This window comes from Nicotiana sylvestris, chromosome 2, assembly GCF_000393655.2.
Source record: "Nicotiana sylvestris chromosome 2, ASM39365v2, whole genome shotgun sequence".
Taxonomy (NCBI): domain Eukaryota; kingdom Viridiplantae; phylum Streptophyta; class Magnoliopsida; order Solanales; family Solanaceae; genus Nicotiana; species Nicotiana sylvestris.
Genome location: NC_091058.1, coordinates 49929360 through 49947060, shown reverse-complemented (window position 1 = coordinate 49947060; position 17701 = coordinate 49929360). Strand labels below are relative to the sequence as shown.

At 32.2% G+C, this 17701-nt stretch overlaps 1 protein-coding gene across 2 annotated transcripts; it reads right to left on the bottom strand.

Moving 5' to 3' along the window:
• Positions 1-14156: 14156 nt before the first annotated feature.
• Positions 14157-16697, bottom strand: LOC104231307 (probable purine permease 10). Of its 2 annotated transcripts, none has more exons than XM_009784279.2 (2): positions 16531-16697; positions 14157-15482 (listed from the first exon to the last, which is right to left on the bottom strand). In XM_009784279.2, exons 1-2 carry the CDS (start codon positions 16568-16570, stop codon positions 14386-14388), a joined length of 1137 nt encoding a protein of 378 aa, XP_009782581.1. In that variant the 5' UTR covers positions 16571-16697; the 3' UTR covers positions 14157-14385. The 2 variants fall into 2 exon arrangements, with proteins under 2 accessions (XP_009782581.1, XP_009782582.1); XM_009784280.2 differs by having other exon boundaries at positions 14157-15479.
• Positions 16698-17701: the final 1004 nt, after the last annotated feature.

Genomic DNA, 17701 nt, shown 5'->3' with positions numbered 1-17701 from the left:
AAGGTCTCAAGCCCGAGAAATAAATTTTTGAAGAAAATTGTTTAACTGAAATTATAAGAGTTTTTAGAAATTTGAATGTGTTTGCATTTGATGGTATCGGGTCCGTATCTTGGTTTCGGAGCCCGGTATAGGTCTTATATAGCATTAAGTTGAACCTGTAAAATTTGGTAAGAAACGGACTTGATATGACGTGAATCGGACCATCGGTTGTTAAAAATGGAACTTAAGAGTTCATAAGATTTTTCTTTGATTTTGATGCTAAATTCATAGTTATTGATGTTATTTTGATGATTTGATTGCACGAGCAAGTCTGTATGATGTTTTTGGACTTGTGTGCATGTTTGGTTTGGAGCCCCGAGGGCTCGGGTGAGTTTTGGATAGGCAACGAAGTGTTTTAAACTTGGGAAAAATTGTTGTGTGTTGCAGGTTTGCAGACTCCTGGCTCGCAATTGCGAGCTCGCATTTGCGAAGACCCATCGCAATTGCGATGATTGGCTGAGGCAGGAACCTTCACATTTGTGAGGCTTATGTCGCAAATACGACTTCAACAGGGACCGCAAATGCGAACAACAGTTCGCAATTGCGAAGAAAGCAGGATTTGGCTTACCTTCGCATTTGCGAACCTGACTTCGCAAATGCGATATCTGCACCTGTGCAAATTATAATTTAGCCGAAAATCTTTCATTTTTCAAACCCTCTCAAACCTAAAACACCTTTGGGCGATTTTTCATAGACAACTACTCTTCCAAATCGACTGTAAGTCATTTCTAACTCGTTTTCTTTAATCTTTAACATCGTTTCACATGATTTCAACTCAAAATCAAGGGTTTTCATGGGGAAAATTGGTGTTTTGGGTAGAACTTAGGTTTTTCAAATTTTGGGAATTTGGACTTCGATTTGAGGTCCGATTTCAAAATAAATTATATATTTGGGTTAAGTCGTAGGTGAATGAATAATCGGATTTTGGTTCGAACCTCGGGTTTTGACCATGTGGGCCCGGAGTCGATTTTTGACTTTTTGGGAAAAACTTTAGAAAACCTATTTTCATGCATTAGAATTGATTCATTTAGCATTTATTGATATCGTTAAGTAAATTGTGGCTAGATACAAGCGAATTGGTGGTGGAAACACGAAGTAAAGCGGTAGTTGAGGTTTGAATTGTGTTCGTGGCATCGAGGTAAGTGTTTGTTCTAACCTTAGCTTGAGGGATTAGAAGTTGCGTCTTATTTGCTATGTGTTAATTGTGGAGTACGACGTATAGGCATGGTGACGAGTATCTATACGTCGGTGTCAAGCATGCCCGTGAGTCTTGTATTATAATTATTGTGACTCCGTTGTGATTTATTCATGCCCAATTTGATGATTATCATTGTTGGTTTCCTTGTCGGGATGTTATTATTTATGGTATTGTCTCCCTTGTCGGGATGTTATTGTTTATGGTATTGTCTCCCTTGTCGGTATGTTGTTGATATACTCTTGTTCCCTTGCCGGGATTCTTGTGTGATTGATGTTGAATTGTATATGGGATCGGGTGACACACCGCCACGGTAATACACAAATGGGAGCGGTGGCACGACGCCACGGTAATATATGAAATAGAGCGGGTGGCATGCTGCCACGGTAATACATGAAATGGGAGCGGGTGGCATGCCGCCACAGTAATACATGGAATGGGATCGGGTGGCACGCCGCCACGGTAATATATGAAATGGGATCTGGTGGCACGACGCCACAGTAATATACATGAAATGGGAGCAGGTAGCACGCCGCCACGATGACATATGAAATGGGATCGGGTTGCACGCCACAACGGTATCATATAAAATGGGATCGGGTTGCACGCCTGCAACAAGAAAGAAATGAAAGTGAATATTGTGTTTGTTTTCTTAATTCTTGTTGGCAATTGAATTATGGGTTTTCTGTACATTCCTCTATTGGTATTCTGTTGTTATCTGATACTCCCTGCAGCATGTTTTTCCCTCCCATCTTAAACTGTAAATATCTACTTTTATTTTTCCGATGTATATGATATAACTGTATAAGTTTATTTGGAAGTCTGGTCCTAACCTCGTCACTATTTCGCCGAGGTTAGGTTAGGCACTTACCAGCACATGGGGTCGGTTGTGCTGATACTACACTCTGCACTGTGTACAGAGCCCGGTGCTGCAGCTTTTGGACCGCAGTGAGGTTGCTGCCTTCAGTCCATTCAGGCGACCTGAGGTAGTCCTGCAGGCGTCCGCAGGCCTTGGCGTCTCCTCCTATCTTTCCCTTCTATTTTTTTTATGTATTTCAGAGAGTGTTGTATTTATCTTTCGGACCCTTGTTTGTAGTACTCTTAGACAGTCTGTGAAATTGTGACACCAGATCCGGGTAGTTTTTGGTTTATGGATTTTGTTATCAGTATTAATATTAAATTGTTATATTTCATTGTTCCGCCTTATTAATTACGCTGATTGTGCAAATGTTAATTCATAACTGTTTAAAGGATTTAAAAATGAAAAAAGGCAAATAATTGTATTGGTTGGCTTGCCTAGCTTTCACAAGTAAGCATCATCACGACTCCTGATGGTGGAAAATCCGGGTCGTGACATGCTTAAACCTCGAAAGCGCGCTCGAGAATGGTGAAAAGGAAAAGCTGGACAAAAGTCAGATCGACCAGGCTTTAGCCTGGCGAGGCCAGCTTAAAGCCAGGCTGAGGTTGGCATTAGCCAGGCGACGCCGGGCCTAAGGCCAGGCCCAGTCCGAGTTTTGAAGGTTTTATTATTTCCTAGCTTGACTAGGAGTTGAGCTATACGTTTAGGTCTTGTCCTAAACATATAAATAGACCTAAAAACGTCACTTTTGAGGGACTTTAGATAGACGGAGAAGGGGAGATCGAGTTTGGACACACTTGAGACCTACGGAGGCAAGAATACACTAGGAGCAAGGCGGAGAATTCTTCTACGGGTTTTTCACTTTCTTCTTCCTATTTCAATTTTTGGTTATGAATTCTAGTATTGTAGTTATGCATACTAGTATGAATATCTAATTTGTTATCTGGTGTTTTGATGGAACCTCTTGAAGGATGATTTTCCTGTTACGTTAATATAGATTTGCTGTAGTATTTTCTCTATTTGTTCAACTTCATTATTATTGTGGTTGGTTGAAGAGCCCTCAATCGACTGTGCCTATTCAGTGTGTATTACTCAAGAGAGAGTGCATATTTAGGTAGTTATTGAACAACATCACTCCTAACGTATATGAGGGATCAATACGGAGGGTTTAAAAGTATGATTAGGAATAACGAAACCTTGGGTGCAATCGGAGTGAGCCGTACTTAATGCCAGCTAGCGTAATTTGGGAGAATATGTCTAGTAAATTGTGGTAATTACTCGGGAGAGAGTTACGACAGTCAGAGTGCTCATGATTGGTAGAGAATACTTAGGCGAATTTATAGAAAATATAGCGGGAAGGATTCCGACAATTGGAGAAATCATAATTCTAGACCTCCTTAATCTTGTCTCCAACCCTTAGTATCCCTAGTTGTTAATCTACTAATTTAATTTGTTAGTTAATTAGATACCAGAATCTTAATATTTATTACATAGGAATTATTCGAACAACTTGTAAACCGGATTATATTTGTAGCATATTATGCTAGAATTTCCGAAATTTTAAGGTTATTTTTGTTCAGATTTTATCTTTACATAAAAAAAAGTGACTAAATATCAATTATTTTTAAATTGTGACTATTTTTCGATTACAAGTAGTAAATATGGCTATTTTTTATTTTTATACGACGAAATGAGGGGCTAAAAAGGAAATTATTCCTCAATAGTCTATGTTTGTTTTCCCTTTTCTTTTTTTTTTTCATAAAGAATTATTTACTGAAAAATAAAACGAACAAACAAAAAAATCGGGCAAGAGTTATTATCAAACGACACCGTTGTTCGAGTGTTTTTACCCATATGAGAAAGAGATGATAGTGCAGTAACATGTTAATTATTCTAATCAAACATAGAGTACTGCTGCGACGTATTTAATTAACGAAAAGATTTTAAATCAAATAAGTTGACAGTCAGTTTCTTGTGGATAATTAAAGTATTGTTAGGTATCAGAGAAAGAGTTTCATAGAGTGTGGAACTGTGGTTAATATCAGATTATGAGGGTATTTTATTGGTTTAGTGGAATAGATAATGAACAAGTTGGGCACCACTGCTTATTGGGGTGCGGAAAATGATATTTCAACCACCAAATGAGGTAAGCTATTTCATCTGAATGTTTGATAAAAGGGCTTGAGTACTTATTTAAAGGAAAAATAAATTCGATAAATGGATTTTAAGAAGAAAAAAAAAGCTGGACAGAGAGTATAAATATATGGAGTCTTCACCCTTAAAGAAGATTAGATGAATATTTACACTTAATAATTTTTTTATTAATGAATGCCACTTTAATACTTCCAAAAGTGACAATCATTTACAAATATGGCTTTTGCTGAAATTAATTCAGAAAACACCGGACCGTATCATTTTGTTAAAACAAATATGTAGATAAATTAAAAAGTATTTATAAATTAAATCTGATCAATTTATACGCTTTCTCAAATACTTTCAATTACTACTCCCCTGTCTCATATTATGTGTCATATTTCTCTTTCACGCCCCTTAATAAATATTAATTGGGAAAGAAAATGGATTATTCTAATTTTATTTATGTCTTATGATATAATCTCTCTTCATTGAATATTTATTCTATTTATTTGTTATCTCCATCATCAAAAACAATTATTATTAAGGGTAAAATGGGAAAAAACAATCAATTTTGTCTTGAACTTCTAAAATGACAAATAATTTAAGACAACTATTTTTAATAACCACAACTGTTAATATTAGACGGATGGAGTATCAATCTATCAAATTCAAGTCTTTTAAGCAAAAGTTGCAGTCAAATAATAATTAATGTAATTTTATTTAGTTTAAGTTCTCTGCAATGACGACTTAAAACTTACTTGCATTAGATCATTTATAATGTTATTATGTGGAAGTTATTATTGTAATAAATGTTAATCATTAATTTGAAGAAAAAAATGACAACCTACTATTCACATGTACAACACAATATTGTCCCCGCTTCTTTTGTAAAATCAAATATTGTCCCCACTTCCATTCAATGCCAATAAATATATAACATGCCATCTTTACCATTTCCTAAAATTTTAATATCTAACTTGGGGCCTCTAGGTGGGGCAGCCCTTTTGATCCTTTTAGGATTAAAATGCTAATTAATTTGATTCTCATTATGAAATATTAAAAATCAGCCCTAACAAATCAATCCAAATTAATAAATAATATTACTATATGGAGAAGTTGGCAGTTAATGCTAAAGCTTGGGGAAGATTTAGTTTTGATTTGTTTGCTAAATTTAAATTTGTCCCACAAAATTTTAGAAATAGACAAAGGCATGTGACCATACTTAAACCTGATTTTAATATTTTCATGGGCAAAAAATAAAAAGTAAAGAAATTAAGGTCCAATAAATGAAAAAAAGACTTGTAGAGGACAAACTAAGAGGGTGTTTAGCTAAGCTTATAAGCCGGTCAAATTGGCTTATAAACATTTTTTGGCTTATCTACGCATTTGGTAAAATTAAAAGTGCTTATAAGCCAAAAATCATAAGTTTGTCTCCCCCAACTTATCAAATTTCAGCTTATAAGCACTTTAGATTTGACCAAAATATTTACTATTCTATCCCTAAAATACTTTTTTTAAAACAAAACTCTTCATATACCCAATTCTTCAGCTGCTTATTATTTATTTCAGCACTTTTATCCAAACACGTGACTGCTTATTTTTTAAATCAGCTTCAACACTTAAAAGTACTTTTCAACACCTAATGTTTATCAGCTACTCTAAATCAGCTAAGCCAAACGGGCTCTATTTCTTCCATCTAACTTGTAGCCTTTTCTTACCGAAGTTCCTGTTTGCTTATTTATGCTTTCTTTCCGCTAAAGGAAGTTTTTAATTTAATAGGCCTCATGTATTTGCGGAGGTTTAAATTTTAATCACTCAGATCTCAAATATTAAGTGTATTTATTTTTAAATTCTGAATTTTAATTATTTAGATCTTGATCATTAAGTGTGTTTATTTTTTTAACTTCACAATTACTTAATGAGTTTGAATAGATCTATATGATTAAGATCTATAACAAAGATTCAATTTCATTAAGATGTTATCATCCACATTCATTGAATAAACATCTTAATATTTGATTGTGTATTCAGATCCAAATGTCTTAGCTTTAATGCATATCTTGATATTCAGATTCAGACATCTTAATTTTAAAAAAAACAAATGAGGCTATGGTTAATTTTTTCAAATTAACAGACAGCTACATAAAATTTGCTATAAATTAACTTGGTTTAATTCATGAAGGTGGGAAATAATTTTTTTTAACATAAAATAATTATTCCAGTGGTTCAGCTGGACATAGAATAATTCTCTTTTTAAAAATTAAATACAGAGTATTACATTAAAATCGGTATAAAATTAGTATTAAACTTATGCAAATTTATGTCAAGGTTTTATTGGAGAAATCACTTTATTTGACTTCATTGAATACTCGGAAGCACAATTCTTTTTGATGATTTAAACAATGAGAAAATTTCATGGATAGTTACTCAAGTTATATTTTACTATATTAAAATTGCTAAACTATTTTACTTGTAACCAAAAAGTCATTAAATAAATTTTTATAACAAAAAATACACTTAATTTTCATAAATATTGTAGAAAAAATTTCATTTATTTCCTCCAAGTAATTTTTGTGATAAATTATACAAAGTAAATTGATTTTTTTTTTGGTTAAAAAAGAGTTGTGAGAATTTTGCGATACCTAAATATAAGTAAAGTAAAGTAGTAAACTTTTTCAGTACTATCCGAATTGAAGCAGTTAGATATTTTGATTCCTAGAGATATCAACAAAGAAAAGATGTAAGGCTGGAATAGGAGCTGCAGGCCAAGTAAAGAAAAAATCTGAAAAGTACGGTTGCCGTGGGTCCCAAGTAGGAAGGAATCTCAAGGGAGTGTATCTTTGAAAAGATTCTAAAGTTAGTGACAAGTTATAGTCCACACTCCCACAATCTTTTTGGTGATAAGCGACAAACCATCTATGAGTCGCAAATGATCATATACGTCTGATTTTTTTTTTTTTTATCAAAGTCATATAATTTTATTTTCTCACACAAAAATTATATAACTATAACTTTTTTTTTTACCAAAATTATATAATTATGTTTTCTCATATAAAAATTATAAATTTTTTACTAACTCACACAACAATTATAGTGATCGCAAAATACAAATTTTCAGTAGTATTTTCTTATTTTGTAATTTTTATTTTTTATTTTCAGTCTAATAAATAATAATCCAATTAAAATAGGGATGATCCAACCCGACTTGGCCCACCCGATCCAATACTCATATATATAAATTAAAATAATACTAAAAGTGAATAGTAAATTCTTTAAAACATGATACTTCTATCTTTTATTTTATTTTTCAAGATTTTTATTCAAATTGAAAGTATTTTTATTTCAAGTGCTCTCTAATTATACTTTTATTTCTTTATTTTTTGTCAGAATCTCATGCATTTCGAACTACATTTTTTATGGGAAAAGAATCCACTTTTCGTATTATTTTAGCTTGCGTATATGGTTATTGGGTCAGACTAGGTTGGGTCATTCATATTTAAGGGAAAAATATAAAATTAACCGACTAGTCGAAACTAATTGCATTTGCTAGCCAATATATATATATATATGTATATATGTACATAATAAACACATATATAAAATATATTTTGACGGCTATTATTTTTGGGATGGCTAAAAATATACTTATATTTCTCCTATTTTAATTGGGTAACTATTTATTATACTGAAAATAAAAAATAAAAAACGTAAAATTAGAAAATAGCGAAAATTTTGTTTTTCGACCTCTATGTTTTTTATGTGAAAATTTTATGATTTTTGTATGAGAACACAAAGTTATATGACTTTTGTGGGGAAACAAATCGTAATATATGATTTTTGTGTGAGAAAATAAAGTTATATAATTTTAAGAAAAAAAATCATAATTATATGACCATTAGTGAAATTTACCCTAAATGTATAATATGGGTTTTGCACATGAATTTAAGCACTTAACTATGGTGAAATTGTATATATTTTTATTTTATTAAATCAGTTAATTATAATAAATTAATATAAACACCACATACTTATACGTATTTCCCCAATTATATTATTGTGAGGGTTAATTGCGACTTTGTGTCTTGCATAAACGGACAAAGTAAGGCACATTGACACGTGACGTGTGAAAAAGTCCCACTTGGCCCCGCTCCGTTGCTCCTACAGGCTATAGCCACTCATCTAGCCCACTAAAGTTTTATCCTCAAACAGTTTATGCATCACAAAAGATTAATTTATTATGATTAAGTAGCAAATGAATATAAAAAGTAAATAACAATAGTGACTTGATAACCTAATATGAAAAATTATGTCCACTTATTAATTTGGGTGTATAAATTTGCCGCAAGTAGTTTTCTCTGTTCCATCCTTGAGGGGATTAATGACTCTTAGTCTATTTTTTGATGATCTAACAAATTTTTTTGTATAGAATCAGATAAAGGACCTGCATGCCTGGTACAATCACTCAGCAATAAACTCAAGATAATCTGGACAGTGTGCCTTTAGATTCACAAGAACCAGATTAGAGACCTGATTTCTTGGTGTTCCCCTGACAGAAGTATAAGTCAACTATACAGCTGGAAAGCAACTGCATAAAGTGACTGCCTGTAACTGTGCACGCTATAGTACAACAGTCATTTCCCTACCAACCAAGGATAGACATCATCCTTGGGATGTCTTTTGAAGTATAATAACATTGTGTAAGGCATAAGATATTTACTTGAGCATTTAGTGATATTCTCTCAAGCATTGAAGATCTGATCCAGCATTGAAGTCACAAGTGTGCCAAGAACAAGAAGACAACTCCACTACTGACCAGTTTCACTAGGTGTCAATGTATGTCCTTAGTTGAGTTGTAATCTTGTGTTTTGTTCTTCATTGTAACTCCTATCTTGCTTTATTAGAAGTTTTGTTTTAGGAAACTCAAAATCATAAACCGTCTGAGTTTGTGTTGTGACTAGAGTTAGTTATAGATTGAAGTCTTTGTAACTAGTGAGTGACAAAGTGGCTAGTGATAAGTGTATTACAAGTTAGAGTGATTGAAGTCTTTGTAATAGAGTCATTACAAAGTGGCTTGTAATAGTGTATTACAAGTTAGTGAAGTTGAAATCCTACCAGTGTAGGTCGCGGTTTTTGTCCCCTTAAGTTGAAATTTTTCCACGTAAAAATCATGTGTCTTATTTACATATATATTGTTTCAGTAGCGAGCACTGAGGGAATTGATATAGGACTAGGTCTCTATACAGTTGGTGGACTCATATAAACTATCAATCCTAGATTAAAAATAGAATCAGATACACGAATAAAAGAAAGGATATCTAAGAATTATAAATAAATAAAAAACGATATGCTTGTAACCTTGTATTTCTTTTTTACCCTAATATTTTTATTTTTTAAGATTTTCGTTTTGAAAAAATGACATTGTATCTCTCAAAATAATAGCCGAAATATATATATTTTTTGTATATATATACATTATGTATGTTATATACAAAAATTATACAAATTTAAATAGTTTCTGACGCGGGCTAGAGTGATAATACTCCTTGTTTTGTACCTCTTCCTTTACCCTTCCATATGTCATCTTTATCTCATCTTTTTTTTTCTTTCCCTTTTTTCATTTTGTTTCTTTTCTTTTTTCTTTCCTTTTTCTTCAGCTTTTTCTTAAAGAATAGAAACCTGTTTTTTTTTTTTTTTTTTGCCAACTTGAAGTTTAAGTGTATATACGATCGAAATGTATTGTTTATTTTGAGAATCATTGTTATGGATACCTTGGCGGTTAATTGCAACCATTTCATTTTAATTTGATTCAAGTATTTTTGAGGTGCAGTATAATTGTATTCTTAAAGATCCTCTAAAATTTAAGAAAATATTAGATCTGAATGTACAATTTTAAATGAACAGTTAATTTAATGTTAGAAGTTTTAAAATTTAAAGTTATCAAGTTTAATTCTGGATCTATTTCCGATTGATGGAGTTTTCACATAAGGAATTTTCTGTAGTTCCTATTTATTTTTGTAATGAAAGAATATTCATAAGTTTGAAAGAGATGTAGACAAGAGATTCAATGACGAAGGAATCAAGGAGGGACATGTGGGGTATGATGAAGAAATATTCCTAACTCGGACAAAAGAAGGTGAGCGATTTACTAGTGCGATGTGAACTATATGTGATAGGAACGAATCCACAATTGACAAACATATATAGCAAAATATGCAAATTGCACAAGTACACATCACACTTCTTTAGCTGAATCCTTGGATGAATAGCCAGCTCAATGATAGCTTTTGCAAATATATTGGGAAAAATGGACACGCAGAAGGTGACCACAAATTGACCCCTTTTTTTGCATCTTTATCAGTAAAAAAATAAGGATCTATAATACTTTTTATGTAAGTTTTAATTTTATATTCAGATTATGTATCAAAATTATTAAAAAATTACTGTCCAAATTGACGTAAAAATTAAACTAATTTTTAAACATGACTATTCTTTTTGGGATGGGACAGAGTACCATCCAAGCGGATGTGTTGTAATTTTCATGATACTTTTCCTTTACTACCCGATTAATCTCTCTTATTAGTCTCATGGTTAAATATATGATGTAGCAATGGGTGAAGTAACATAAAGCCTTTAAAAAGTCATTTCAAAGCTCTTACATAATTGAGGTGGGAATAATATGTAGTGACTTAATATCATATTAGCAATGATACTAACCTGATTTTGGGAATTCACATGGGAATGATAAAAGCGAGCTTACGATTGTGAAATTAAATGTACGTAGGATTAGTTCTTATACCACATGATTTTTTTAAAAAAAATTCATACAAAATCTTAAGACAGTGACTAAATTAGCTCAATATTTTTATAAACTTCTTTGGAATCCCTTACAGCGGACAACAAAACTGTAATAAGGAAAGAGAAAAGAAGGGCCTTAGAGTCTCGAATCCCTTTTATTACACATTTTTTTCTTCTTTTAGTTCATATTCTTATTATGTTTTCTAGTTTTACGTCAACCACTACATTAAGTAAATTCCTCCATTTTTCCTGTTTTATATATAATAATCTACATCCACACAACCAATTCTATCGAAGCATGTCCATAAGATGGATCTGGACTCGAGCCCAATCTGCCTATTTAAAAGGGTATGGGCCTAAACATTGAGCATCTTGAAGAGGTAGATGCTTCGACTTTCCTAAATGAAAAGACGATAAAAGAATATAACCAAGGTCACAGCAGAAGTATGAACAACTCAAAAGATCTAAGGGGCCATTTGGTTGGAGGAATTAAACGTTTTATCCTGATACAAATTAAATTTTAGATTAATCTATAATGTGTTTGGTTGTATTAACTAAAATCAAGATTATTTTTATATTACAATCATAGAATTATCTATTTCATATGGAAAGGGATAATTAATCCTGATTATAATTCAAAATATTTAGTGCGGGTGGGCTATGGGATCGAGTTAGTGTGTGATCAAACACATTTCAAATAATATTACCTAATTTAAAAAATTAAGTTCATTACATGTTAGTACTCTGTATTATTATATCTATCATTAACATGGCAATTTTTTTTTATTTACAAAAAATACTTTCCGTAATTAATTTAACCTCAAAATGCCTTCTTGACTACACCTGAAGGTACAACATCTATTCATCAAGTGGTCTTAGTCCTAGTACTGTAGCAGTAGTGGAAGTAGATTTTGACAAAGTCATGTATTAGATGACAAAAGTATTTTCGTAAGTAATATTTATGGACTATCAAAATTATGACATATAGTCCTCCGAATACTTTGACTCTTTTGTCCTCATTTTCTTTTAATGCGTTTACGTCAAATATTTCTACTTTTAGCAAATGATTGGATCATTCGATCAATATGAAAATTTTCCTTATTTTTTTGGTTAGAGAAGTCATTTAAATACATCAAGAAAAAAAAAAGCTCTTAAGAAATAGACAAAAACCAAGGAAATTCATGATTCAATATATATATATATATATATGTGCGCACGCGCATGCGTGTGTATGTGTGCGTGTATGTGTCTACGCAGTGGCGGATCTAGAATTTATAGGTCATGGTGCGTCACTAATTTTAGTGTAAATTCTAAATGGTCAAACATGATCATGTGGGTGTTCATGGTAAATATTAAATTTTTTAAGTATTATCCATGAATATAATATACAATTTGGCCAAAGCCAATATGGGTGCTTTAACACCCATATCTATAAAGGTAGATCTGCTACTGTATATACGTGTGCGTAGAATTTCAATGTTGTTTAAAATAATTAGACTAAGAAATTGAATGGTAGCCAGGGGCTAAGCTACACTTTGATAAGGGTGGTCAATTGATCACCTTTTGTCGGAAAATTACATTGTATATATAAATAAAATATTTTAGAGATATTGAATATCCTTTGACGAATTTTTTTTTCCTTATTTCAAATTTGAACACTATTGAGAAAATTCCTGGCTTCTCCACTAATAGTAGTATACATGTCTTTATGAATAGCATGCATTACAAACATTAGAATACGTGATGACCGATATTAGGAGACTAAGGCATGTTTGATATGAAATAAATAATTTTTTTATTTATTTTCTGATGTTTAGTTAGGTATAGCAGAAAATATTTTTTGAAAAATATATGGTTTGGGCAATAAAAAAGTATCCTCTAGAGTAGTCATATATGTATAAACATTACATCTCGTGCAAGTGTTACAAAAATATATAGAAATCATTACGATACGTAATTATTGTTTTATTGACACCATTATAGAAAATGAAAGCTATCCTAAAATTATATATTATTATCTTAGAATATCTATTGTTCGACGTGTAAAATGAATTTGCCCATTTTCTCCAAAAAAAAAAAAAAAGCTTAGGCCTCATTTGTTTTTTTTAAGATTAAGACGTCTGAATTTGAATACACATCTGAATATCAGAATGTGCATTAAGATTAAGACATCTGAATCTGAATATATTAAGATGTGTATTAAGATCTGAATAAAAATAATTAAGCCTATTAGATTTTTAACATCTGAATGTATAAAATTTATCTTTATTCGAAATTAATAAATATAAAATTCAAATAAAATACTAACTAATCTAATATTCTATCAATAAAATATATAGTTTTTTTAAAATATGATAGTTGTTGGTGGTGATGGCTAACGGATGAATGCCGACTATAGGCGGTGGTTGGTGGTAGTTTTGGTTGATGATGGTGGTTCATACTAGTAGCTAGTAGTGATTGGTAGTGGTGACGATTATGATTGAGGATGGTGGTAGTGGGTGGTGATAGTTAATAATATCGGGTGGTGGTAATAGTTGTGATTGAGGAAGATGGTGGGTGAGTGGTGGTAGGTTATAATGATGGGCAGTGCCGACTGTGGTTGTTGATGGTGATGAGGTGGTTAGTTGTGGTAGTTGAGGCGAATGAATGTTGATTGTGGGTGAGAATGATGATGGTTGGAGTGGTGGGGATAGTAGGTGGTGATGGTCGATAATGGAGGCTATGATTGAGGATGATGGTGGCATGGTGATGGTGGAGGTGGCGATGGTGGTGGTGGTGGTGGTGGGGGTATGGTGGTGGTGGTGGTGGTGGGGGGGTATGGTGGTGGGGGTGGTGGTGGGGGGGGGTATGGTGGTGGGGGTGGCATGGTGGTAGTTAATAATGGTAGGCGGTAGCGGCAGTTAATAATGAATATGTGATAGCATTTTAATGAAATTAAGTCCGTGTTATAGATCTTAATCATACAGACATATTCAGACGCATTAAGTGGTTGTGAAATAAAAAAATCAACACACTTAATGATTAAGATCTGAATAATTAAAATTTAGACTTTAAAAACAAACGCACTTAATATCTGAAATCTGAATGATTAAGATTCAGACCTCCACTAAATGCAAACAAATAAGGCCTTAATTACCGTTCAAAATGCAGATTACTGCTCGCTATTATAAGAGCCACAAATGAGTAAACAAAATGACCTAATGAGATAGAAACCTTATCTACCTCAAATTTTCTGTGCTTTATTTTCATTCGAAAATCCATGCAAACTGATACAGTGCATATAACACAACATGAGATGCGGAAAGTTTATATACGATCTTAATAAACTATACAAAATGCCATATTTAATTAAATTACAAGATTAACTTCTTTCAATGAGAGAAACTTCAGAAAGCTCCACAACTTGAACATTTTTTGCAGCCTTGTCTTTTAAATCATCAAGATAATGCTGATAAATATATGATACAAAACCCCATATAGCCAACAACATTGACATCACTTTAACACCAGTCAACTTGTCATGAAGAAATATCACAGCCAAAACAGGAGCAATAGGCAAACCTAAAATGCTAATCACATTTGAGAATAATGAAGACACTTTGAAAATCAGCCCTATGGAACCAACTGAAAAAGCTTGCCAAGAAATAGCTGTCCCAATTAAATTCAAAACATATCTAACTTTCCCTAATTTATACTCATTCATTTCTTTCTCCATATTTTTCCACTCACCACTCGCGAAAAATCCTACCAAAATTGCCAATGTCGCAATTAATGACTGGTAAATAGACATCTCTATAATTAAACGAAAACTCTCCCTCTTAAAGATTTTTTGAAGAGCAAGCTGTGTAGTAGAGAGCATCAATGCATAACCAGCAGATGCAGCAACAGTGGACAAAAATCCAATTATGTATTTTTTTCTAGACTTTTTATTGGACTGATCTTCAGAATCGTCGTTTTGGAGTACGAGGAGAGAAGAGGAAATAGTGAGAATTACTAATGAGTTGACAATATAAGGGGTGAATTTTTGTTTATTTAGGAAGAAGGAAAAGAGTGCATTGAATCCTAATTGACTAGCACAAATAAGTGAATAAGTTGTGACAGGAAGGTATTGTAAACCTATTGTATATAACATACAATTTCCAGCTAGGAATAACCCAAGCAAAGTATAAAGTGAAGCAACAATATAAAAAGATGGTTTCTGTATTTCAGTGATTACTTCATGATTAGTTTTAGCTGATTTGATTAAGAGGAAAGGTATGAGAATTGGGAAGCCTATATTTTGTACTAATGTAGCTAACCATTTGCTATTTCCTCCTTTGTCAAAATATAATCGACCTAAGAGTGTACCTATAGATTGGCCAGATAGAACAAATATTGAGTAAATAACCATTTGGATCCACCATTTGTACTGATGAGTTACATTATGAGAGGTTGCTTCCATTGTAGCTTCGTCATCTGCTGCAACAAAATGCCATAAAAAGGTGCTGTAAATTAATAAATGACTAAGAAGATGAAAACGAGTAACAATTTTTGGTCTTTCGTGCATATGATTGTCATTGAACTTTGTCTATTATAATAATAAAACCGCTAAATAATCTTTATCACATTGAAGTATATAACTCAACTATATATATGTGTGATTTTCTCTATAAATACATATGAATTTTACACACTATAACACGAAAAAGTCAGCAAATGAACTTTACCTATACTTCAGTTACTAACTGAACTTTACTTACTATAACGAAAAGTAATTAGACTTTACCTGCTATAAAAATAGTTTAATAACTTTACGATTACAATGGATAAAATAGTGGCTATAAGTGAAATTAACCCTTCATCATGTAAGCAGGGGCGGAGGTAGAGTGCGGGATGCGGGTTCGGCCGAATCCGGTAACTTTTGTTCAAACCATATATTTGTCTTAAGAAATCCATTGAATATGTACAACTTATTAATTTAGAACCCAGTAACTTAAAATGATTACAATCTCGAACCCATAAAGTTTAAGTCTTGGCTCTGCCTATGCATGAAAGAACCCATGGGCGAAGCTACATTATGATAAGGGTGGTCAATTGACCATCCTCCATCAGAAAATTACACTATATATATTAGGTTTTAAAGGTATATAACATGTATTGAACACTCTTTTTCGGCGTTTTTTTTACTTTTTTCAAATTGAAACACCCTTAAAAAAATTCCTGGCTTCGCTACAGTTCTAAGAGGATTAGAAACAGCACACAAGATTAAAAGATTGTGATAGTTAGATGACTTTTGCTAGCTACAGTAAATCCATTTGCTAGAAGATACAAGGCTAAAACATTAGGAAATAAGAGCTAAGCGTGTGATAGTTAGCACTTTTTTGGTAAGTCTATTCTTTTGCTTTTGGACTGCCATGAAATATTTACTTTCCCTAATCTATTTGCGGCTAATAAGTTGATATATTATACATATGACCAAAGAAAATATTTGATAATTAGAAAATTGATCCTGAGAAAAGAAGCTCACCTTGGACTTGTGATTGCACTACTACTGAAGTATCCCCCATCTTATAGAGTAGAGAAAAATCAAAAGAAACAGAATACTTGTCGAAAACGAACCAAGAATAAGATTGTGCAAAAATAAGGGTTCTTTCTTCTTTGATTTAAATAGCCATTTGCTTATTTAAGTCATAAATGACGACTTGAATTTTTATTCAATTCTCATTGAATCTAAGTCACAATTTATTGTTTTGTGGTGGCTAAATCTTGGCACATCATCAGTAGATATGCATGCTGTCCTTTCTCAAATTAGTAATGCCTAGTTTCGCGGTCCTTCCAGCTGAGTAGGTACTAATATTTGTTGTGCCATAAATACGATGTCACTCTCTATGTATAGTATCTTCATTTCGTTATCCGTCTTGGAGTTAATACGTTTTTATAAGAATAATGGAGGATCCAACTCCCCCCATTTTCTAGTTTTTTCATTTCTTCAAGTTCCTTCTTAGATTGGAGACACTTGTCATGATTAAATATTAATGGATGAGATTTAATTGAATAAAATAAAGTCCTAAACCATAATTAATAAAGTATTTAATTCCTGCTTTTATTTATTCTCAAATAATATCTTTTATAATCCCACAGTTATAGCTACACATTATATAAGATTCCTTCTTTCTTTCTTGTAGTAATTTTCTTTCCAACCAATTCTAGCAGCGTTTTCTTTCGTAGTATTCAACTATTCATATGCAAGTCTAAATGAATCAAATTTTATCCCAAAGTTTATTGGTACAAATGAATGAGAAATATCCATATGTTAATTTTGAGATGTGACCACAAATCTACCATTGAAAAGGAGAAAGTAAGACAATAATAATTCAAAGCTCTCCAATACATGGTTCTGCTAAGAATAAAGTTTAATTTTTCGGTTAAAATTAGATTGAGTTTTTAAATAATTGTTTCAATTTTTTTTAAAGGATAGTGAACTCCAGAATAATGAAGAGAAAATTGTGGAATGTGTTGAGGAAAATGTCACTTAACCAATAAGGGCTTTTTAGTCATTTCACACTAAGTTAGTTAATCTGTTATTTGTTAGTGATTAAGTCGGTTAGGTAGTTAAGCTCACTAAGTATAATTTAGCTCACTTATATATTCTCACATGTATACACCATATCAGACTAATTTTGATAATGAAGATTACT

Bases quoted from the DNA above. Each gene is read 5' to 3' on its own strand.
- LOC104231307 (XM_009784279.2), bottom strand. From the start codon at position 16,570: ATGGGGGATACTTCAGTAGTAGTGCAATCACAAGTCCAAG. The intron at 15,483-16,530 runs GTGAGCTTCTTT...ATTTTGTTGCAG, and splicing joins AGTGCAATCACAAGTCCAAG to CAGATGACGAAGCTACAATG.